Genomic DNA, 25,971 nt, shown 5'->3' on the forward strand with positions numbered 1-25,971 from the left:
CGTGTATAAATCCAGTGTCGGGTTAATAAACAACCACACAAAGCTGATTCGTGTCGCTAATTAGTGAATACTACTAACTACCTATTTTAAAAACGTAACTTTTTAAAGATACAACTAATTTCTTTGCATTCACGTCATACATAATATTATTATATAATACATTATAATAATATTATATAGAATAAAACTGATTTATATTCATAAATATATCTAAATATTTTGTTTTATATGCAGTGGGATCCAAAAGTCTGAGACTTTTTACATTTTCTCCTCTAAATATGTTTTTTTTTTATTAAATTATAACAATTTGCATAATTGACCATTTGTTTACATATTCAATGTTATTAACTGGCCTTCATTTTATTAGTTACAGAGAAATAGTGCAGAATCTGAAATATTTCTTATATTGTTACAATGATTGTTTTACATTTTTCGAAATCATAAAACGTGTTTATTTACACGTTGAAATGTGTGAAAAATAAAAATCTCAATGTGTTCTCAGACTTTTAGGCCCCACTATATATTTGATGTAAACATAAAAAAGACTGGCCTGTGTCGAGATAATTAAAGCTTTTAATTAAGTGCCATTAATATGTGAAAGTGCCTAATAGAGCTAATGTGACGTTCAGTAACTCAGTTTATTTTATATGTCGATTTGAACCTCATGAGCATTTCGGCCTATTTTCAGCTCAGATGTAATAGAACGACGTATTACATCATAAAAGGGAACTACAGTTTTTTCCATTTCTTGTCCTTTTGAGAAAACGGAACCATCAAGTGCTATTTTTCCCCTTTGAGTGATATTTATACATTTTAAAGGACGTAGAAGATTACGCAGACATCTCAAGGATGGTTCGAATCATCTTTTTTATCCTTCTTTCCGTCGGTTTCTCCCTCCCCCGGGTCGCTGCCCTCTCGTCGCCTCTTGCGGTTTCGAGCTGCAGCTTTGGAGGCCGGCAAGGAGCCCATGCCCAGAACTTTATGGATCTGACGGAAAGCCAGCAGTCGCAGTGCGTGCTGAAAAACAGACATAGCTTTCAGAATAGCTCCAATGAAATGAATGGAAACTTTGGCAAGTCACACCCGTTTAGTACCTGTGCGCTAGCGGTCACGTCTTCCCTAGCTTGTTTCGACATGCTTCCCAGAGAGTCCGTTTGACCTTTCTCACAGGGGTCTTGAAGACCTGGGCCGTCTGAGGGTTGGAGAGACATTTAATAAAAGAAATATTAGATGAAAAAACGTTTAAAACTTAAACAAATATTAGAAATGCTGTCTTGGCAACTAAATTAAATAAATATTAGATTAAAAAATGTAAACACAAATGAGAAATGTTGCCTTGGCAACTAACAGAAATAAATGTTAGATGAAAAAAAAAAAAAAAGACAAATGTTGCCTTGGCAACTAACTGAAATAAATATCAGATGAAAAAATGTAACTTAGAAAACAAACAACAATTAGAAATGTTTCCCAGGCAACTAACTGAAATAAATATTAGATGAAAAACTTTAAAAAAAATCAAACGAAAATGAGAAATGTTGCCTTGGCAACTAACTGAAATAAATATTCGATGAAAAACTTAAATGAAAATTAGAAATGTTACCATATTAGATGAAAAACTTAAACAGAACTTAGAAACGTTGCCTTGGCAACTACCTGAAATAAATATTCGATGAAAAACTTAAACTTAGAAAATGTAAACAAAACTTAGAAATGTTGCCATGGCAACTACCTGAAATAAATATTAGATTAAAAACTTAAACTTAGAAAATGTAAACAAAACTTATAAATGTACCCATGGCAACTACCTGAAATAAATATTAGATTAAAAACTTAAACATAGAAAATGTAAACAAAACTTAGAAATGTTGCCATGGCAACTAACTGAAATAAATATCAGATGAAAAACTTAAATGAAAATTAGAAATGTTACAATATTAGATGAAAAACTTAAAACTTACAAAACGTATATGAGAAATGTTGCCTTGGCTTATAAATAAATAAATAAATAAATAAATAAATAAATATATGAAAAACGTAAACTTAGAACATTTAAGTGAAAATTAGAAATGTTGACAACAACTAACTGAAATAAAATAAGTTAAATTTAAAAGTACTAAAATTACTAAAATCATAATAAAATAGAAAGGTAAATAGAAATTTTATAAATAGTAAATAGAAATTTTTAGGAAAACAAGTATTAATAGAAATGCCAAAAGCCAGTCAGAATTACCAAAACGTAAACTAGAATTAAAATGAAAACGGAAATATAAACATAAAAGCTAATTCAAAATTCGAATAAATACTACAACAGTATATAAATGTAACTAATAACTACTAATAACTCCTACCAGGCAGGAGAATGCCGGTGGTGATGCACTCGAGGACCCTCCTCAGAGCTTCTCCGGGACCTAGGGGACCGGTTGCGCTGCTAATGGCTTTTTCCACCAGCAGCTCCATAGCCTTCGCGAAAGAAAATCAACACATTAGTTATTATGACCATTATTAGCTGAAGCTAAAATCACCGTTAGCAAACAAAGCTAACTGACCCAGTCGGGCATCTTGCCCCAGGAAGGTACACGCTGACACAGGTCCCGCAGAACCCGAATAATGATGACGCAAGATTGAAGACCGTTTGCCCGAGCCTGTGGACAAAAATCATTAATACGCAACATAATCATAGCTAAAAATGGCATTTCAGCTGTTAATACAAACATAAGTGCTAATACTAAAATGCTAATACAATTACACTGTTATGAACAACAGTTGAGCCAAAGGTCAGGAACATATTTGCAAACACTTGTAAGCTAACAGTTCAATTGAAAATACTTAACGGTTACTTATTATTCAGGTAACTAGTTAGCAAACATGTTGACAATCAACTTATTATACATTAACTTATAACTTACATTAACTAACTAGCCCTGCGAGATTTTATTCAAATTGTTGTTTTGCTATGACCACAGTTGACCTGAGAAAAAACTGGCTTTAGACGAAAAACTAGTTTAGCTAACGTACACTATAGCGCCCCTTGTGGAAATAACGAGAATTTGTAACGCATTACGATGTTAGTTTCTAATTGTTTTTCCACCATGACAGTCGTCGACTTCAGAGAGAAAACTGGCTTTAGAAGAAAACTAGTTTAGCTAACGTACACTATAGCGCCCCCTTGTGGAAATAACGAGAATTTGTAACGCATTACGATGTTAGTTTCTAATTGTTTTTCCACCATGACAGTCGTCGACTTCAGAGAGAAAACTGGCTTTAGAAGAAAACTAGTTTAGCTAACGTACACTATAGCGCCCCCTTGTGGAAATAACGAGAATTTGTAACGCATTACGATGTTTATTTCTAATTGTTTTTCCACCATGACAGTCGTCGACTTCAGAGAGAAAACTGGCTTTAGACGGAAAACTAGTTTAGCTAACGTACACTATAGCGCCCCTTGTGGAAATAACGAGAATTTGTAACGCATTACGATGTTAGTTTCTAATTGTTTTTCCACCATGACAGTCGTCGACTTCAGAGAGAAAACTGGCTTTAGAAGAAAACTAGTTTAGCTAACGTACACTATAGCGCCCCCTTGTGGAAATAACGAGAATTTGTAACGCATTACGATGTTTATTTCTAATTGTTTTTCCACCATGACAGTCGTCGACTTCAGAGAGAAAACTGGCTTTAGACGGAAAACTAGTTTAGCTAACGTACACTATAGCGCCCCTTGTGGAAATAACGAGAATTTGTAACGCATTACGATGTTAGTTTCTAATTGTTTTTCCACCATGACAGTCGTCGACTTCAGAGAGAAAACTGGCTTTAGAAGAAAACTAGTTTAGCTAACGTACACTATAGCACCCCTTGTGGAAATAAAGAGAATTTGTAACGCATTACGATGTTTATTTCTAATTGTTTTTCCACCATGACAGTCGTCGACTTCAGAGAGAAAACTGGCTTTAGACGGAAAACTAGTTTAGCTAACGTACACTATAGCGCCCCCTTGTGGAAATAACGAGAATTTGTAACGCATTACGATGTTAATTTCTAATTGTTTTTCCACCGTGACAGTCGTCGACTTCAGAAAGAAAACTGACTGTAGACGAAAGTTTGCGCTAATGTCCACTAAACAAATTTGTTGCAGTACTAAGAGTAAGATGCACTAGCGATACGTTACTAATTGCGTTCAGACACATTTAAGAGCGCAACTACGAATGAAATCAAACTTGCGTTGATGGAAGTGTAAAGTATGTTTCAGGTTTAGGCTAAACCCAGTAGCATTTAGCTAAGTGTAGTTTTCCCAATAGCCATATCTAAGCTATCAAGTAAATCTGGAGCTTAAATTCACTGTATTTAGCTACTTTCTGCTAGTAACTTGTAGAATAGCTATTACTTTTACAGTTTTTTTACATTACGTCTGTCTGTAACTACTTTATAATTTAAGTTTAGTGTGAGTTTCTCCGACAGTAATCGCAAGGTTGATTACATGTGAACAGCCCTAAAATATTAAGTGCAATTCACACCTATCCTAAAAAAATAAAAATATTTTTTTTGTACCTGAAACCATTTAGCATGTCGCAGAGCCGCTAAATACTCAAGGCACTTGATCCTGTTGAGGACATCCGGAGGGTCTTTCTCCGACTCTGTGAGGACACACGTAAGGAACGTCATCAACTGTATTTAACGCTTTAGTAATCATAATAAAAAAGTAAATAGATCTTTGTTATAAAATTATTGTGAAGTAAATAAAACAAAAGGTTTTGTAGGGGATTTGTCAAACTTGGTAGTGTTAATGTGATCATTACAACACATCAAAACAAAAAAAAAGTGACACCACCAAAATGTCACAATACAAGGGTTTTTCCAACACGTCCAGGTTCCTAAAAACATTGTTGCAATGTTATGCAAAAGATGTAGATGGAAAGTATTATTGCTTGGGTCTGTTGATGCAGCCGAGGACGAATGATTAACAAACCCAAACAGGACAAATATAGAAAACCGTTTGGTGGTTTGAAAGAAACAGAATTGAGAGTATCGTTAGCAAAATAAAATGTCTTCACAATGACCTCAGGTTACAAGTCGGAATTTCAGAGGTTGTTTGAGGTCACTGTTCAAAAACTTTAGGATGAGAGGACCAAATTGTTAAAACAGCCACATGGTGGATGATAAAATCCACCTTCTCCGACGGTTCGGTTGAATATACCAATCGAGTTAAACTAGTTTAGATTTAGTCTTATTTACAGACATGAAACTCCTAAATGTTGCTGTAATGTTAAACTATTTATACATCGTCAGTCCAAAAATATTGCAGTGTATTAGTGGCCACAGAGTTTATTTACAGGAGTGACAAATGCATTTTACAACTGAATCACTGTATGGAAAAATAGCTTGTTTTTACCAAAATAATAAAATAAAAATAAAAAATAAGGTAGATGCAACTGAATTTACATACAATTGTATGGCGAATATTTTATACTTTAAAATAAAATAAATAAAATAAAAATAATATATAAGTTGTTACTAACAATAATGTTAGCAACTTCATTCTTGAAGTGTTTTAAATGTTAAAAACGACGTATCGTATGAAAATGTCAACAATCACAATTTTGCAGGAATGGAGGAGCGACTTCTGTTTTCCACGCACATGCAAAAAATAAATGCGATTGTCACTCCCAACACATCGTTTACCTTGGCATGGAAAAAGTCTGTGGTCAAAGCTAAATATCGCTCTCATCCTGAAGTCTTACAACACAACTTGTACAATATTGCACCACAGTGGTAAAGAAAGGTCAGAGATCCTGTTTTTGATTCCTTAAACACTTTCAGAAAGCAACTCAAAACCGAACGAGGGCAAATAATGGACTCCACCGAAAGAAAAGAAGAAAGGAAAATGAAGGCAGGGAAGGGGAATAAAAAAATGAACAGGAAGGCCAAATCACTGATGGAAATTTTTCTGCATGGAAATATCCTTGTTTTTTTTTGTTTTTGTTTTTTTTTTTAAACCAAAGGGAACACATATAGTGCTGCTGAGGGAAAGCACGGGTTCTCTAACCTTTCTCCATGTTGGGGACGGGGTCTTCACGCATCACTGGCGAGGTAAGAGAGATGGTGACCTGCATTTTTGGTTCCTTGCTTGAAAAAATGACGATGTTGGCTTCCTCAGGGTGTACCTGCACCTCATACTGATCTTCAGAAAAGGTCTGCCGGTTAAAAGGACACTTTGCATTACTACAGAGGAGACGGCGGGGGCCTGAGTAAAAATGGGCTCTGTATTTTGTCCCTTATAGTCCCAGTGGAGCCATCCCATAATGCACTGGTTAAATGGCGATGTGAATGTTAATGAAGTACACGCCCCAGTCTCTCTCTGTAGGTGTCGTAACCAGGCAGTGAACTAAAGATCAGTTAAAGATACACGGACCACAAAAGCAGCAGCAGAGTAAAAAGCTCATTTATTTGCAGTGGTTTTTTTAATAATATGTGAGTGGATCACATGATAAACGATCCAAAAATGTGTCTGGGTCATATTTCACCCCTAAAATCAAAAGGGAAATGATATACTGCATCAAGTAAATAAAGCATGTTTTTAAGATCAGAAAGGTTTGTTGCCATTTTAATGACATGTATCACATTTTCCCCCTCGTAATTAGTCATTACCGCAATGTACAACAATCTCATTACTGTAATGTGGACAAAATTTAATTTGTAAAACATATTCATACATAATTAATGATTTGTGCTGGTTTTAAAAAAGATAAAAATTGATTTTAATGAAGAAATGCTGGAAAGGACAATTATCTGTATGTTACGGTAATGATTTTATTATATTTATATGTTTTGCTGCATCAATAGCTATGTTTCCATCAAAATGTGCGAATTTAACGTTTGCGCAAAATTGAAATATATCGCATAAAATAAAAGAGAATAAAAGCACAGTTTCCATCAACATTTTCCGAAACAAAATCATAACTTTCTGGGAAATTGGCACAAAATGTCTAATAAAAATGTTAAAAAATAAAAAAGTTACTGCATTCGGGGAAGAAACTGTGGCTCTTTTTCCTCCGTCATAAATGACTTGAGTCTCACAGCCTCAGACGAAGCGCAATAAACGCTGTGTATTTTTATGCGATATCCCAAAATGCGCATCAAAAACAGGTGGATGGAATCATAGTGATGACATTTTAGGGAAAATGTTTATTGTCAAATAAAAACTAAAAATATACTTCAACTGCTTAATTTAATTTTAAGTATTTTGAATAAATATTTACACTGTTTGAAGAACAGAAAAAATTCCCTTCTGATTCTGTTGTGAAATTTGACCTGAACATTTCTTTGTGAGATTCACAACCAAGCTTTAAGAAATTGAACATCATCCACGGACTCTACATGTCAGTATAAATAGACCTGTCATGACACGTGTGATCATGTGACTTCTCGTGTGGGTGATTACCATAATTAAACAGCCAAAAAGAAAGGAAACAAGGTGACAAAAACACAAGTGCAAAGATATGAGTATTAACGGATCAATAATGGTTTTCAGTGGTTTCGACATAAACATTTATTTGACATGCATCTCAATGCAAGCAAAAAGAAGACGGACAGTCTTACCGCTAGTTGTTTGGGCAGCTGCTCGGCGACGGTTCTCAGAAGAGTGACGGTGGGTTTCTTGGCTGCTAGCAGGATGAGCTGCACGTTGCGGTCGCCGCGCAGGAGGAGACCTTTAGCCAGGATTCCCACACGCATGACTCCTTTGAGAACACGAGCCTGAGACTCAGACCTGCCCGAGAGGAAGAGAGGAAAGGCCCGTTCACAACAAGAACGAGAAATATAAAGATCACTATAACGATAACTATATTTGCGTCCACGCTAACGAAAGATAATGGACCCTATCACACACCCGGTGCAATGCAGCGCCAGCGCCAGCGGCGATGCGAGTGTGTTTTGCTAGTTTCAGCCCAACGCAGTTATGATTTTCACGTCCTGCGCCACGCTGTTTCAATAGCAAATCCATTTGTGCGCCAATGGCCGTGCTGGTTTGAAAACCAGGTGTGTGTTCAGGCACATTGTTGGCGCGTTGCTATTTTGAGGAACTGAAATAGACTTAGCCATTGATCAACTGAAACCTGTTTTAAAGTTAATGGCACACTATTTATTTTTTGTTATTTAAAGAACGCGTTAGTAATGTATGCCTGTAGGTGGGTCCACAACGCAAGCCAGACAATGTTGTGACAATGAAACGAAAGCTGGACACCTGAGGTAATACTTCTCACCGTTTATTCAGAGGGTATGAACGATTGTCCATATGCTTTTTCTTGATTGGATGTCAGTGTTTTATCGTTCAACAGCTGGGGGAAAAAATCGTTCTGAAAGATCGTTTCTCTATATCGTTATCATTATATCTGTGGTGTGAACTCTGCTGTTCTTTAAATATTGAGAATGATTTTTAGATCTATATCTTTATCGATATCGTCCTTGGTGTGAACGGGCCTTAAATCTAAACGTCCCGCTACAATTCAACAGTATAAAAAAGTCCGGTAGCCAATAAAAGTACTCACTTTTTGTCCGTCACGTCGTCGTGGGCGTTGTCGTCCGCAGAACATGCCTCCTTCTCCAGCAGCGAATCAGACACCAGTTTGAGAGCGCGCTCAGAATGCGAGACGATTCGCTGGACGGCCTGAAGCTCCTCCTCCACGGGGTAGATGGCCGAGTGTTTGGCCATGATGTGCCGGTCGTCAGGCGAATCTGGCCGTCGCACGGGCTGAAGAAAAATGGGAGAATTGCCGCGGTTTACCGTTTAATAAAAGCTTGTACACACTTAAGAGTAGTTCACTTCAGATTTACTCTTTCCCACATCATCCAAGATGTTCATGTCTTTCTTTCTTCAGTAGAAAAGAAATGAAGGTTTTTGAGGAAAACATTCCAGGATTTTTCTCCATATAGTGACTTCAATGGGGTCCAACCGGTTGAAGGTCCAAATGTGAGTTCCAGTGCAGCTTCAAAGTCTCGACACGATCCTGCCGAGGAATAAGAGTCTTATCTAGACAAACAAACGCTCATTTAAATTTTTTTTTAAAAAAATTACATTTATATACTTTTTAACCACAAATGCTCATCTTGCACGTCCACGACTTCACGCATTATGTAATCATGTTAGAAAGGTCAGGCGGTAACCGGACGTAGGCGGAAAATGTAGAGTAGTGCAAAAAACTAAATCGTCCGACATCGTTATTTTACCTTTATATATATATATATATATATATATATATATATATATATATATATATATATATATATATATATATATATTTATTTATTTATTTATTTATTTATTTTTGTAAAGGGCATTTGACTTAGCTTAGCATTCGCTTTGTAAACACTAGGTGTTATTTCCGCCTACGTCCCGCTTGACCTTTCAACGTGATTACGTAATGCGTGGTGCATCACAGAGCCAGTGCAAGACGAGCATTTGTGGTTAAAAACTATATAAATATGATAAGACTCTTATTCCTCGGCTGGATCGTGTCGAGACTTTGAAGCTGCACTGAAACTCACATTTGGACCTTCAACCGGTTGGACCCCATTGAAGTCACTATATGGAGAAAAATCCTGGAATGTTTTCCTCAAAAACCTTCATTTCTTTTCGACAGAAGAAAGAAAGACATGAACATCTTGGATGACGTTGAGGGAGAGTAAATTATCAGGAAATTTTAATTCTGAAGTGAACTAATCCTTTAACTATCTTCTAGCATCAGTTTTGAAATGTCCTATCTGAGAATGGCCTTGATTGAGGTCAGTGCGTTTACTGACCAGTAGGGGCGGCACCGGCATGTTGGGCCGGCCCATCAGAGGAGGCGGAGCCATCCTGCGCCTCTGATCCCCCCAGTATAACTGCTCCTCCTCCATCCTCCTCCAGTACATGTCCTCCTCGTACCTCCTGCTGGACCACACAGAGAAATCAGGATATAACCATGCTGGCGTAAGCAACACCAAAATTAAATGATTATACAGATATTATTTACAGTATAATATTTGCAAATGGTATTACACAAATTATTTAAAGACTGCTGAATTGTAGTTATTGTATGTACAATGTTTGGAGGTATAAAGACATTTTTTCAGATTGCCTTGAATGTAAAAATGATGAATTGTTATTCAAAGTGACTTACATCATGTTTAGTGCGAAGTTTTTCTGCACCAAAATTATTAAAACAAAAAATGCTTGGATAAAAACCGGTGAAAAAGTGTTTCAGACTCTTATTTGAGATGCATTTTTTTGTATTTGAATGCGTTTTTCATGCCTAAAATAATAATAATCTTTTTTAAAATTATATATATATATATATATATATATATATATAGGTAATATATATATATATATATATATATATATATATATATATATATATATATATATATATATATATGTATTTTTTTCATATCGTGCTGAATATAAATTACATGGATTAATTATTCAAAGTGACTTAAATCATCTTTGATACAAAGTTGTGAAAATATCAAAGATTCACAATTTTTTGCACCAAAATTATAAAAAAAAAATGGTTTGATAAAAACTGATGAAATAATAAAGCATTTTTCAGACTCTGATTGAAAAAGTTAATTTTAGATGCATTTTTTTTTTTTGTATTTTAATGTTTTTCATGCTTAAAATTTAAAAACCGAAAATTGAAAAGGCCTTCAGAAATGACCAATACCGGTAAATGTTTCAATGTTCAAAAAATTATTATTTTGTATTAATAATTACATTAATATCATGTATAACATTGGAAAAAAATGCCGGTATACATTTTCATATAATGACTAAAATTTTTGCAAGAGTGCCCTGAATATAAAAACGATTAATTACTTTTGATGCATATTTGATAAAAAGTTGTGAAAACAAAAATATTTTAAGTTTTTGCACCAAAATTATGGAAACTTATAATACATTTCCAGTTATTAACATTATAAAATGCTTAATAAACAACAGTATGTTTTGGACTGAAATAATTGGAATGCATGTTGTTATTTTTTTCATGCTAAATATTCTGACTTGCAGTGAAAAGGCCTTCTTAAATGTGCAATAAACGGTCAGAAATGGCGGGAAAGCGGAGGATGACCTCATCTCCATGTGCCAGCGCTGCTCGTCCTCTTGCTGTCTCTTCAGCACAGACTTCTGCTTCTGCTTACGCAGCTTGACTTCCAGAAGCTTCCGCGCTCGATTGCTGGGCTTGATCTCCACAGGAAGGTCAGGGTTCACTTTTTTCTAAAAAATTAAAAAGGGGAAGAAACTGGTCAATAACTGCAACCCTGATATGTGAAGCAGTTTTTGCACTGATATCAGTCTTATCATTCATATGTAGTTCATGACATTAAAACGAGACAAATATTCAAACTGCTGGATTATTCAGTGACAGGCATATAGTTTGATGATGTTTTTTGGGGGGGTTATGATGAGTTACCTTGTATTGCAGCCGGTGTCTCCGTCCTTTCAGGTGCATGTCTTTAGCGTTGGGATCATTGAAACTGCATTCACACAGTTTACAGTGGAAGCGAATCACCTTACCGTCGTCATTTCGAACCTGAGGAGGGAAAAAACATGATTCAAAGACTTAAAGCCCTCAACAGACGAACAAATATCCAGTTAGCCTTATGCATCACACACATTTACTAGAGGAAACACTTTTGATCCAGACTGATTTGCTAATAAATCTGATTTGCGAACCAATTCGACTTATTCATTAGGGTGTGTTCACACTTGTAATTCGGTTCACTTTAGGGATGGCCCGATACCGATACTGGCATCGGGGATCGGGCCGATACTGTCCTCATATACTCGTACTCGTACTCATAAAAATTCGCCGATACCACGCACCGATACCACGTACATTTTGCAAAACGAAACTGGCCGCCGCGAGTGCTTTGTGGAGGTGAACTGTGAGGCAAAGACGCGCGAGCTGGTCGAGCACATCCCTTTAAACAGACATCAGTGGAAAGTTTGTTCAGTCGGATGTCAATGGCAAAGAAAATAAAACGAGGCATCAGGCAGCTTATTATTAACGTTAACTGACGAGAGAGAGAGAGAGAGAGAGAGAGAGAGAGAGAGCGCACTTCTGTTGGATGCTCTTGATTGCTGATTGTTCACTCACTCAGCACATGTTATTTGGATGAAAACTAAATGTAAGTAAAGTAAAACATGAACTGTTACCTGATTTAAGTATACCGAGTGGTTCCCTACATTATTACAGGACGTGTGCAGGTCAAGTTTCATGAACGCAAACATCCAAAGCAGCGTCTCAGCGCGCGAATACTGAATTAAATAGTCTTTCACATATTGCGCTTGTACGGACGAATTCACACAAAATTGTGTAATAACGCCTGTCTTGGCGAGTATCCTATAGTAAACAAAGTCGGTTATATCTCAAATGAACGTAGCATGTTCAAATGCGGTCGGTGCGGTGCGTTCGGTCTTAAAGGGGCAGCAGCAGTCTAATGTTAATCAAACAAAGGACAAAGAAATACTCACTGCTCTTGACTAAATAGGCTACCCTTTTCAACTTTACAAAAATATCCATCTATATATAATTTATACAGTAATGAATGCTTTTTTCACATTTGATTACTTTTTTGAAATTTCTGTACAAGTTAGATCTACCCGAAAAACTCTAAAAACACTGTTTATTTCATTTGTCTTTCTTTGTTCTATTGTATTTATTTGTCCTTTTTGTAATTCGATTGTTTGTTCTTATTTTGTTACTGACTGCTTGTTTTAAATTCACATTAATTATGCTGGTAGTTTTTGTAATAGGCCTATCAAAATTGGATTAAATAATTGATATTTCACTGGTTTTGACAAACATTTGAACCGCTGACCCGATCCTCAGCACTGAGCCCTGCTGAAGCAGCTCTAAATATTGCTGTGGCTATTAAATGAAAGATAAAATATGATTGAGCAATAGAATGAACAGTGACAGTAACAGAAACTCATACAATGCATTTTAGCAGGCTTAACTAAGCATGAAAATAACTGAAAGAAATATATATTTGATGAACAAATTAAGCCAACTAATATGATTTATATTCTTTTGGTTTATCTACTAATACATTTAAAAATTAAAAATGCAGTGAAAATTCAGGTATCGGTTACGGTATCGGTATCGGCGAGTACCAAAAATCTAAGTATCGGTATCGGACTCGTTCTGCAAAAAGTGGTATCGGGACATCCCTAGTTCACTTGGTTCTTTTGGTCCGAACCAAATAGAAAATTATATATTTAGTTCTGGTTTGCTTAGCGTTCACACTGCCTTTTTTAACACCAAATCTTAATATTTATTTGATATATTTTGTGACTGAACTTACCGAACATCCAAAACAATGCAAGACTGTTCTAGACTAAAATGCTCTTGTACATATGATGGCATTTTTACCAGCTGAGAACTCATGAAGAGATTATCGTTCGTACAGATACTGTGAAATGAAATTCCAGGACTTTCAAGGACTTTTCAAGTTTGTATCATACACTTGAAATGGCTCAATATCTATATCAGACGGGCTGCAGTATTCATTTTGCGTGAAAAGATTGTATTTGTTTGTTTGTTTTTTTAAATCAACACTAATTGCATATGTATATGTATACATGTATATATTGTCTTTCAATAATTCAAGCACTTATTCATAAATATGGCTGTTTTCAAGGGTTTTCCAGGACTTCATTAAAAATCAAAATCTAATTCAAGCACTTTAAGGACCTAGTATGAATAAACCCTGTTACAAAAATGTGTAAAAGAGTCAAAGCAGTCGCAGGAAATCCTCAGTTACACACAAAAACGAAGATCTGTTGCTACATCGCGACTATGGCCCTGTAATAACCATAAGCCTTTGCAATCTTCCTCCGAATCCACACTATTGTGATGTAATACCGCTTTAAGTAGAAGTTGCGAGCACCCTTCGGAAACCTAAAGCCACAAATGGGACACGCTACGGTCTCATGGACTTCAGACACGCGCACACGGCCACCATTGTAAGTAGTCCACAAGACCACAAGTGCATATGAAGTGTCATTTAGGGCAGGGGCCTATGATGAGAAAAACCAGGTACGCTTGAGCATTCGGTCCTTTTAAGGGTCCCATCTTGTGACATAACTTCCTGTTTTCGGTTCGTTTAGATGAAATATGTCCGTGTTGCGTTCATATTTCAGTCGAACCGCACCAGAGTTTGTTTGTAAGCTGAATATGTGGGTATAGGTCTGTTTGTTTGGTTCTTTTGCACTTCTTCAAAAGAACCACACTAACAAGATCAATTCAACCACAGTTTGTTTTAATTGAACCAAATCTGCCATGTGTGAACTTTCACACCCTTAAACTATATGTAACCAGTGAAATATTTGAGAGTTTGACTGAACGGTCTCACCTCTTCCACATAATCGTGTCCCACAGGCTGAATGTCTCCTTGAGCTCCTGCTCCGTCACCGTCCTCATCATCACTCGGAGGGTCCGTCTTCACCGCGGGCGGCTTCACCTCCTCCATCTTCACCGGAGCAGCTGTGGAGGCTCGACTGCCTGAAGACAAATGGATTTTTGGGGATTTATTTCTAATTTACTTCATTTATGTTTCTGCAACGTGGCTGTTCACACACTGGGGGAAAAGAAATGTTTCTTTAACAAATTTCACTCAGAAATTGCTAGTAAATTTCACATTAATTACAAAGAAACAGCAAGTAAAACATTGAATTAGGGTACGTTTACATTACAACGATGTACTAAAAACAGAAGCGTTTTTCCTTTGTGTTTCCTTTAAGTTTCCACGAAAAGGATAAAAAAAGCTGTATTCTGCTGTCACGCCAGTAGGTGGCGATGTCACTTTGAAAAGATTATAGACTGGACATGTAATACGCATGATGTCACCGTTTTTACAAAGTTGAGCTTTTGCAGTTTAGACAGAAACGATAACGGTATCAATTTCAAAAACTTGCACTTTGAACACCGTTGTCCTGGAAATTAATGGCCGAATGCATAAAAAGTTTTTAGTTTTTAAAAATGAACCCTTTAACATGAAATTTACAATTATTTATTTAGTTAAAAGTATGAATGAACATTGCTTAAATGTGGAAATGTAATATGTAATTAAAATACATGCATCTTAAATTCAGTTTTTGAGTGTAGTTTGTTGTATGATTACTATCTGACGTACTGTATCTGGCCGATGAGTAAGATTATGTGGAATAAATATCACAACTCTATAAAGCAGAAGCAGCAATATTGAGCAAGGAGTATGTGTTGATTTCATGTCTCAGTCTGAAAGATTGCATTACGGCATGACGATCGAATGTGTATAAATAGATGCTTCTTCTGCAAAACAGGATGTAAAGCATCTATTTCCTCATCATGCGGGTTTTGCGAGGGATACATTTAAGAGGAAATATCATCCATATCTGTGATCAGTGTGAATGCTGATTGTGCTGAAGGTTAAATTAAGACGAAGTTACATCATTGCATCATACTTATTATGAAAAAAAAAATCACATCCCTAGTAAAAGATTCATAAAATAATTCTTGCAGTGGTGAATACATTTCTAAGTAAATAATTTGTAAAACATTCTTGCGGTTGTGAATACATTTGTGTAAATCATTCTTAAAATAATTCTTGCAATTACGAAAACATTTCTGTGTAAATTTGTTGAATAATTCCTGCAATAGCAAAAAAAATTTGGCATAAATCATTCTTACAATAATTCTTGTAATTGCAAATAAATTTCGCTGTAAATCATTCTTAAAATAATTCTTGCAATTGCGAATAAATTTCGGCGTGAATCATTCTTACAATAATTCTTGCAATTGCGAATAAATTTCGGCGTGAATCATTCTTACAATAATTCTTGTAATTGCAAATAAATTTCGGCGTAAATCATTCTTACAATAATTCTTGTAATTGCAAAAAATTTCGGCGTGAATCATTCTTACAATAATTCTTGTAATTGCGAATAAATTTCGGCGTAAATCATTCTTACAATAATTCTCGCAATTGCAAATAAATTTCGGCGTGAATCATTCTTACAATAATTCTTGTAATTGCAAATAAATTCCACTGTAAATCATTCTTACAATAATTCTTGTAATTGCAAATAAATTTCGGCATAAATCATTCGTACAATAATTCTTGTAATTGCGAATAGATTTCGGCATAAATCATTCATACAATAATTCTTGTAATTGCGAATAAATTTCTGTAAAAATCATTCTTACAATAATTCTTGTAATTGCAAATAAATTTTGGCGTAAATCACTCATACAATAATTCTTGCAATTGCGAATACATTTCGCCGTAAATCATTCGTAAAATATTTGTGCAATTGCAAATAAATTTCTGTGAAAATCATTCTTACAATAATTCTTGCAATTGCGAATACATTTCTTTGTAAATACGGTTGTAAAATGAATTATTTTGAACACAGATAGTATTACGAAAGATTGACACAAATTCGTTCTGCCCAGCTTCCACTCAACTCCACTCACCGATAATGGCAACTTTAGCAGCGGTGGGTTTTTTCACAGGTTTGGAAGGAGCCGCCGCTAGCATCTTCTGCGCCACTGATGCAGGGGTGGGAGCGGTTGTCGTCGTCGTCGCCGTTTTACTAGTAGTCATCGTCGTGGCAACAGAGGCGGAGCTCACCAAAACGGGCTCCGTGGAAGGGATAGGTTTGCCAAGTTTAGTGTGCAATTTCACGACCTGAAGAAAGGTTTGGCAGCAGATGCATTTCAGATTAGTCAAGTACGCCAACAAAGTGTGTTCAAAAGCATCATAAGTTATCAACATGATCACAACTTTTAGCGTTGTACTACATGCCTTTTGTAATCTGATTAATAGCTCATACTTTTTCATTAACTAAAAGGTCTGTTTGAATAGAATTGTACAAACGTCCACCTTCAGCTCGTGCTTCATGTGTGTTTTTGCTGTGAAATCTTTATTGATTTTTATAAGAATATCTTTTATATTGTTAGTAATATTTCAAGATCAACACTTACTGGACTGAAGCAAGTTATGTTATATATATTATCCATACATTATATTTTAGTCAAATCTGTGATCTCAATCATCATTGTATTGCATTATATATTTTAAGACTACAAAGCTTTGATCATAAAACTAAGAATTTAAATCTTATCTTACATATTTTTGAGAGATATAGACGACTGATATTTATATGCATTTTATGTAAGTAGTCTTCTATACTGTTATAAAGATTGACTTGCATTACAACAAGATATCAGAATTGAATCATTTTATGTACTTTATGCAAACTTTTTTTTTTTTTTACACATACACTACCAGTCAAAAGTTTTGGTCAGTAAGAATTTATTTTTATTTTTTTGAGGGAAATAAAAAAAAGAAATCAATACTCTTATTTATCAAGGATGAATTAAATTGACCAAAAGTCAGAGTAAAGACATGTATAATGTTACAAAAAATTATATTTCAAATAAATGCTGTTCTTTTGAACTTTCTATTCAATGCAGAATCCATTTTTTTAACTGTTTTCAACATTGATGATAATTAATGTCTTTTGAGCATCAAATCTGCATATTAGAGTGATTTCTGAAGGATCATGTGACACTGAAGACTGGAGTAATGATGCTGAAAATTCAGCTTTGATCACAGGAATCAATTATATTTTACAATAAATTAAAATTGAAAACAGTTATTTTAAATTGTCATAATATTTAACAATATTACCGATTTTTTTATTTTTTTTTTATCAAATAAATGCAGCCTTGGTGAGCAGAAGAGACTTCTTTTAAAAACATAAAAAATCTTTCCGATCCAAAACTTTTGACGGGTAGTGTATTTTGTCTAAAGCTTCAATAAACTGTTCCATAAAAATAAAAAGATTTCTAAATAAAAAGACAAATTTTTCATATTATGCTAATTTTGGACTCACCTTCTGGTGCTTGGATCCCCGAATGTGCGCGGCATAAGCATCGGCGCCGGTGCAGGACACGTCACACAACTCACAGCGTAACTGCGTCTGGACCCCGCGAGGCCCGTTGGTCACCTGATTGACACTACTCTGAGACGCCTCTTTCTTCTTGTGCTTCTGTCCTTCCAGATGTTCTCGATACGTCTGCAGGAGAGCACAGGGACACAGGTCAATGAAGAAATCAGTTAGCTTCAGTGATGCAGAAAACAGACGCAATCATGGAATATAGTCACAAAAATAACCCTGATTAAATGGACTAGTGTCTGTGAAAATTAAAAGCACAAAAAGACTGCTATTTAAAAATATTGTTTCTAAATGTTATATTCATTTCACCATTTTATTTGAGAAAAACTATCGTCAGATCCACAGAGAAAGTCAAAGCCAAAATAAAAGTTTGGTTTAACTCAAAATTGTGACAGAAATACATTACAACAGATATAAAGTACTATTTGTACAGTAGCATGTATTTTTGAAGGAATATTACAAATTTTCTTCTGTTTTTATTTTAACAGTAAACATCTGTTGTACAGCACTTTATCTGCCAAAAATAATTGCTTTAACAGATTAAACTTGTAATATTTATGCCTTTATTTGATTAACACAGATAATAAATTTGTATTAAATTATAAATCCAGAAATATTAAAACAGAATTTATAAAAAAAAAAAAAAAAAAATATTGGGAGACAAGCTTTTTGATTACCAACATTTTATTACCATTAACACCATTAAAATGGAATCCAGAAAAATGTAAAGAAATTTGGGGTGAAAAAAAATGAATTTGGGAAAAAATTAAATGAATTTCACTGGGTCCTAAAAACATACGTTTTGTTTTTAAATGGTATAAGTTTCAAAATTGCAATTAATTAGACGTGCCTTTTGAAAATCTAAATTAAACCATTAAAATAGAATCCAGAAAAATGTAAACAAAAAAAAAAAAAACTGAATTTGGGAAAAAATTTAATGAAATTCATTGGGCCCTAAAAATATGTGTTGTTTTTAAGGTTAAAAAATAACAGTAAAATGTAAAACAGAATGTAAGTTTTGTTTTTAAACGGTGTAAATGTTTCACTATTGCAATTAATTAGAATATTAAAATAAACCATTAAAATAGAATGAGAACAGAAAAAGATTCCCAGATTTCACGAGGCCCTAGTTCTCCCATTTGATAATGGTGTTTTGTGGCGAGCGCTCACCTGTGGGCCGGCGCAGCTGATCTTGCAGATGTCGCAGTAGTGCAGCTGAGGCTGTTTCGGCGGGCCTTTGGGCTTCTGGATCTTGTTCTGGTGGAAAACGGGCTTCTTGTACGCGCTGACGGCGGGGCTGCTGGTGCTCCAGGACGAGTTGGCGAGCTGTTTGGGAGGCTGTTGTGTTTGCTGTGGCGGTGGAGGCGGAGGCTGTTGAAGAGGAGCCTGAGGAGGACACTGAGCCGGCTGGAAGTACGACGGCGCGGACGTGTAACCGCTAGACTCGTAGCTGGAGTAACTGAGACCGGCTGAAGCCACAGAGAAAGAGACACCGTTAGACCAGAGCTGGGGCTATTTGTGGCATATGAGTAGGGTTGGGTATCGTCTGAACTTTAACGATTCTTATCGGTTCCTAATTTCGATTCCAATAAGGTAAAAAAAAAAAAAGTAGGTATCATTCACATTTAGTCTTATTGCAAAACATTTAATTGTAGCTGAATATCATGAACAAAATCAAGAAGGAACTTTTACCTGTGATTTAAAAATACCATAGAAAAACAACTAGCCTGACTAATATAAATGTAAAGCATTATTAAAGACAAGTAAACACTCAGTAATTAAAAAAAACTAATAAAAATTAGCAAATCGCAACAAATAGATACAACTTAACAAAGATATGATTGAAATTAACAGTGTTTTAAGATTTTCAGGTATTCAGGTACAGAAACTGTAAAATAACACTGCACTTTATAAGTAAAATATACATTACAAATATCGTTACAAAAGTTATTCAGTCAAGAACGAGTGAATTTTCTCTTTGTCTTTTGTTGTTTGATTAGTGTTATTATAGAGACGGCAGCAGGAATATTAGGCTACTGTCACTTTAAGAGCTGCACAATATAGTTACACATGCAGATTGAATGGTTTAAAGTCATATTGAAATGCTCATAAAGGAATCGATAAGAGGAATCGAAATTTTAATTTTATAACACGTATCCGATTCCTGACCTCAAGTTATCGATTTTCAATTTCCAACCCTACATATGCGTGTGAATGTGTCGCAGGCGTACCAGAGTAGGACGTGGCCGCTGTGGAGTTGAAGGAAGAGCTGTGTGTGTAAGTGGATATGGGGGCTGGAGATTGCTGGACGCTGGTGGACGTGGGGTAGATGGTGTAGCTGGAGGACACTGAGCTCGCGGCGGGGGGGGGTTTCAGAGCCGAGACCTGTCTTTGGACTGGCTGACTGTACACTGTGGTCACGGGACTGTAGCCACTCTTCAGCCCTGAAAAAAAGCCAAAGATGTCATCATCAGATACATCTAAACAATGAAAACCAAACCAAAAACGACAGTAGTCAACATTTGAAATGGATCAAAAAAAGAACAGAACAAAAGACAAGAACGAGTATTGTTCGAAATGTATGTTGAACTTTTGATGAAAGGTTTTGATCCACTTGAAATGTTGACTGCTGTATATATTGTTTTGAATATTGACAAGTTTTGATTGCTCTGAAATAGCTTAGTTGCTTTTTAACGATATGCATTAGCTCAACCAATCAGTGAAGTAAAAAAAAAAAAACTACAATTTTGCAATCTGTAAGTCAAAACAGATCCTGCAATTTATCTTCAACTTTACTTCATACAGAAAAACAGAGCGTTTTTGCGAATATAAATGTTGCAGACCAGACTCGAACCTTAATCACCCGCATGAGTGCCAAAGCTCAACATGTCTGCATTTACAAAACAAGCAAAAGCTAAAAGCTACATAATAACCTCTTTAAAAACACATAACTGTACCCTTACTAAATCTGTGTAGGCACTTGGCTATGATTGTCTAAACACACACAGAGAGAGCTGAGATTCACCTGTCTGGAAGTAGGCCTCGGTTGCGGTTCGCTGCGCAGGTGTGATGCTCGTCTGAAAATACTGCTTGTTCTCGAAGCTGCTGACCGACGGCGGGCGGCCGTAAGTATAATTCTCCTGTAAGAATATCAATTCATACATGAATAAGAAAAACTACTTATGTAACAACTGGGGTATATCATTAAAGGGATAGTTCACCCAAAAATTATTCTCACCCTCAAGTCATCCTAGGTGTATATGACATTCTTCTTTCAGACGAATACAATCAGAGTTATATTAAAAAATGTCCTGGCTCTTCCTAGCTTTATATTGGCAGTGAATGGCCATTTCTATTTTTGAAGTCCATAAAAGTGCATCTGTCCATCATAAAAGTGCATCTATCCATCATAAAAGTGCATCTATCATCATAAAAGTGCATCTATTCATCATAAAAGTGCATCTATTCATCTTAAAATGCATCTGTCCATCATAAAAGTGCATCTGTCCATCATAAAAGTGCATCTGTCCATCATAAAAGTGCATCTGTCCATCATAAAAGTGCATCTATCCATCATAAAAGTGCATCTATCCATCATAAAAGTGCATCTATCCAATAAAAGTGCATCTATCCATCATAAAAGTGCATCTATCCATCATAAAAGTGCATCTATCCAATAAAAGTGCATCTATCCATCATAAAAGTGCATCTATCCAATAAAAGTGCATCTATCCATCATAAAAGGGCATTTATCCATCATAAAAGTGAATCTATCTATCATAGAAGTGCATCTGTCCATCATAAAAGTGCATCTGTCCATCATAAAAGTGCATCTATCCATCATAATAGTGCATCTATCCATCATAAAAGTGCATCTATCCAATAAAAGTGCATCTATCCATCATAAAAGGGCATTTATCCATCATAAAAGTGAATCTATCTATCATAGAAGTGCATCTGTCCATCATAAAAGTGCATCTGTCCATCATAAAAGTGCATCTGTCCATCATAAAAGTGCATCTATCCATCATAAAAGGGCATCTATCCATCATAAAAGTGCATCTATCCATCATAAAAGTGCATCTATCCAATAAAAGTGCATCTATCCATCATAAAAGTGCATCTATCCATCATAAAAGTGCATCTATCCAATAAAAGTGCATCTATCCATCATAAAAGTGCATCTATCCAATAAAAGTGCATCTATCCATCATAAAAGGGCATTTATCCATCATAAAAGTGAATCTATCTATCATAGAAGTGCATCTGTCCATCATAAAAGTGCATCTGTCCATCATAAAAGTGCATCTATCCATCATAATAGTGCATCTATCCATCATAAAAGTGCATCTATCCAATAAAAGTGCATCTATCCATCATAAAAGGGCATTTATCCATCATAAAAGTGAATCTATCCATCATAGAAGTGCATCTGTCCATCATAAAAGTGCATCTGTCCATCATAAAAGTGCATCTATCCATCATAAAAGTGCATCTGTCCATCATAAAAGTGCATCTGTCCATCATAAAAGGGCATCTATCCATCATAAAAGTGCATCTATCCATGATAAAAATGCATATATCCAATAAAAGTGCATCTATCCATCATAAAAGGGCATTTATCCAATAAAAGTGCATCTATCCAATAAAAGTGCATCTATCCATCATAAAAGTGCATCTGTCCATCATAAAAGTGCATCTGTCCATCATAAAAGTGCATCTGTCCATCATAAAAGTGCATCTGTCCATCATAAAGTGCAACTATCCGTCATAAAAGTGCATCTATCCAATAAAAGTGCATCTATCCATCATTTAGACTAAAGCGCTTAAGACTAAAGTGGAATCCGTATGTTAGTTTGGTCGGAAGCTAGTTATTTTACTTTATAAAGTTTTAAATATGAATATTTTTATTACACAAACCCATCGCTTCGCTTCAGAAGGCCTTTATTAACCCCCCAGAGCAGTGTGGAGCGCTTTTATGATGATAAATGCACTTTTATGATGGACAGATGCACTTTTATGATGACAGATGCACTTTTATGAACTTCAAAACAGAAACACCCATTCACTGCCAATATAGAGCTTGGAAGAGCCAGGACTTTTTTTTTAATATATCTCTGATTGTATTCGTCTGAAAGAAGAATGTCATATACACCTAGGATGACTTGAGGGTGAGTAAATCATGGGTAAATTTTCATTTTTGGGTGAAGTATCCCTTTAATATAAGAAGAGTCAAGAAAACACTGACCGGTTCAGTCAACACCTGGTATGTTTGAGGGGTGGTCGTGGGCTGCGGGGTCGTTTCGGGCGGCCGGTAGCCGTAGTTGGGGGTGGGATGGGGCTGGTAGGTGGGGTAAGGGGCGGTCACTGCAGGACGGGCCGGTTGGGCAGTGGGCGCAGGGTACGAGGCCGTCACCGCGTGGGCCACTCCAGGGGCGGGCTGGACGCTGTAGCTGCCCGTGGTTGGGTGGGAATATGCTGGAGGCGGCTGGGCGCTGGAAGGAAATTTTGGGGTTCAGAATTAATGTAGTCACTACTGTCAGTTTGGAACAATTGCAATTTTGTTGTTTGTTAAAGTTGTTGAAAGAAGTCTCTTATGATATCTTATAAAAATATTTATCATGATTTCCCCCAGAAAACAAAGCAGCAAAAAATGTTTTCAGCATTGATAATAAAAAGAACCATATTTAATAATACTGATTACCAATAATAATTGAGCAGCAAATCAGAATATTTAATGATTTATGACATTTGATCATGTGACACTGAAGTCTGGAGTAAAAATGCTGAAAAATTTGCTTTGCTAATATAATTACAATTAAAGTTAGGGTAGGCAATTTCAGAGAGGCTAGCAATAGCAAGCTAGCTTTGAAAGAATTTAATCCCAAACAAAGACTCAAAAATAGTTTTTTTTTAATCCCAGAGCCATAGTTGCACTAAATGCTGCTAAGTTTTACATTTCCATCATGTGCAATATGACAAAATAAGCAGAATGTTTGTCCTGACTGTCTTGTGAGCGTGGATTATGCATTTTATTTATCTTATCCATCTTAGTCTTCATTCATTTGATTTATTATGATGGAAAGTTTTTTTCTTTTATTGATGTTTCTTGCTTCATTATATCCATTGTGTTTTTTTGCATTTGAGTGGCAATGCACCAGTAATGAAGTGTAGCTTTATTAATTTTGTTGCATAAAAGTACAAAGGTAGTCAATTCAATTCAATCCAACCCTCTCTTCATTGCGTCTCCAAAGCCACGCCTCCTTCAAAAACATATGCACGTGTACAGCAGAGTCTGCAAAGCGTCCCGAGACTGCGTTAAATTACCTCATGTCTCAAAGCACAAAACATTATAATAATAATGAACGCAATCAATTTAGAGAGCTCGGACTTGTACCAGGTGACTGCTGCAGATTCATTTCGCCGTTGATAGTGTCGACATAGAAACTAGGGATACACCGATATGAAAATGTTGGCCAATACCGACAATTCTTTATATTTGAAAGCCAATAACTTACCTATTGGCCAATAAATCCAAGTCCATATTTTTATATAATTTTTGAGAGCCTAGTTACAAAAACAAATGTCTCATTATTAAAAGCCATGCCCCAAGCACACAATTATAACATTTTCATTATTATTTTTATGTAGCCTATGATATACTCGTGCTGTGCATATTACACTGAACTGTATTTTCCTTTTCTGAAGTAATTCCAATCACATTTCAAGCGATTTAAAACCATCACGGCAAACAACACGCATCTGAAGTGTCTCAGCTGAAGGAATTATTTCCATTATTTATCGGCTTTAATATATCAGCCAAATTTTCTTATTGGGCCGATAACGATAACTAAAAATTTACATATACTGTATCATTAATATTGATATGGTGGCCGACATATATAGTGCATCCCTAATAGAAATGCACAAATCCGAGTCAGCTTCGGGTAGAACGTCACGGGTTGCCTTGTCATAATAACGGTTATGACACTGCATGAACGCAGCATAGCTTGTTGTTTTGGTTCAGGAGGAACTGTAAGAGGTGGTCACTGTTTGTTTGCGGCGCTCAGTGACTAACTGTCTACAATATTTGGATTGAACGTAATGATTGGACAAATATTTTTTGTTCCTGAGACTTCCACAGAAGATAAATGCATTTTCTAATATTTAGACCAGTTCAATTATTGATTGCTATCAATATGTGAGGAATTTCAACCAAAATAACAAAAAGTGTTTATGAAAAAGAGTGCCTACCCAACCTTTAATATTTTGAAATAGAAAACATATTTTAAATTGTAATATTTCATGCTTAATCAAACAAATGCAGCCCTGATCAGCATAAGAGACTTCTTCTAAATATAAAAAAATATATGAATTATTCCAAACTTTTGTAGTGCATGACACCTTACAAATGTACAAACTACCACAGTAATACAATCATTATTACATTCATTACAATTAGATAAAGACTATTTAGTTTACAAGGGTACTTTTAATCATTTTAAACATAGTACTTTCATAAAAGAGTAGCTATATGCACAATTTATATGAACCATTTACAGTGCTTATAAAGGTAAAGTGTGAAAATGACAATTATATGTTAACCATTGGTATTTACATGTAGTACCATGATATTCTGGAAGGTATAGCTGTCAATAAACATGACAGCACCGTCGTACTTATACTAGCATTCGCATATATCCCGCAAACCCACTTTCACGATATTAAAAAATCATGCAAGCATCAATAAACACACAAACAACAGCAGCTCATGGAGATTTGAGCCCTGGCCGTCCTCGACACATATGTTTTGTGGCTCTGTGACTGCTGTAAATAAGCGATGTGATCATGCACATGCGTTTATCTTGTACCTGTACTGCGGGCCGGCGGCAGCAGCGGCTGCATGTGTGAATCCATAATAATTACTGGCCGCCATCATAGAAACTTCAGCAGCAGCAGCAGAGCAGCGGCGGCTCCGGCGGTCACGT

General features: G+C 35.7%; 1 protein-coding gene across 2 annotated transcripts; it reads right to left on the minus strand.

Annotated features, from left to right (window-relative positions):
- Nucleotides 1-294: 294 nt before the first annotated feature.
- zfr2 (zinc finger RNA binding protein 2) lies at nucleotides 295-25,971 on the minus strand. 2 transcript variants are annotated; one of them, XM_081385142.1, is made up of 19 exons: nucleotides 25,855-25,971; nucleotides 23,232-23,478; nucleotides 21,009-21,123; nucleotides 20,215-20,427; nucleotides 19,154-19,452; nucleotides 17,921-18,103; nucleotides 16,497-16,710; nucleotides 14,395-14,543; nucleotides 11,448-11,567; nucleotides 11,106-11,251; nucleotides 9,796-9,922; nucleotides 8,544-8,746; nucleotides 7,597-7,765; nucleotides 6,044-6,191; nucleotides 4,549-4,634; nucleotides 2,547-2,642; nucleotides 2,349-2,460; nucleotides 1,095-1,192; nucleotides 295-1,017 (listed from the first exon to the last, which is right to left on the minus strand). In XM_081385142.1, exons 1-19 carry the CDS (start codon nucleotides 25,920-25,922, stop codon nucleotides 844-846), a joined length of 2,967 nt encoding a protein of 988 aa, XP_081241268.1. In that variant the 5' UTR covers nucleotides 25,923-25,971; the 3' UTR covers nucleotides 295-843. The 2 variants fall into 2 exon arrangements, with proteins under 2 accessions (XP_081241268.1, XP_081241267.1); XM_081385141.1 differs by having other exon boundaries at nucleotides 9,796-9,925.

The sequence above is a fragment of the Scardinius erythrophthalmus genome (genome assembly GCF_964197995.2).
Source record: "Scardinius erythrophthalmus genome assembly, chromosome: 14".
Taxonomy (NCBI): Eukaryota; Metazoa; Chordata; class Actinopteri; order Cypriniformes; family Leuciscidae; genus Scardinius; species Scardinius erythrophthalmus.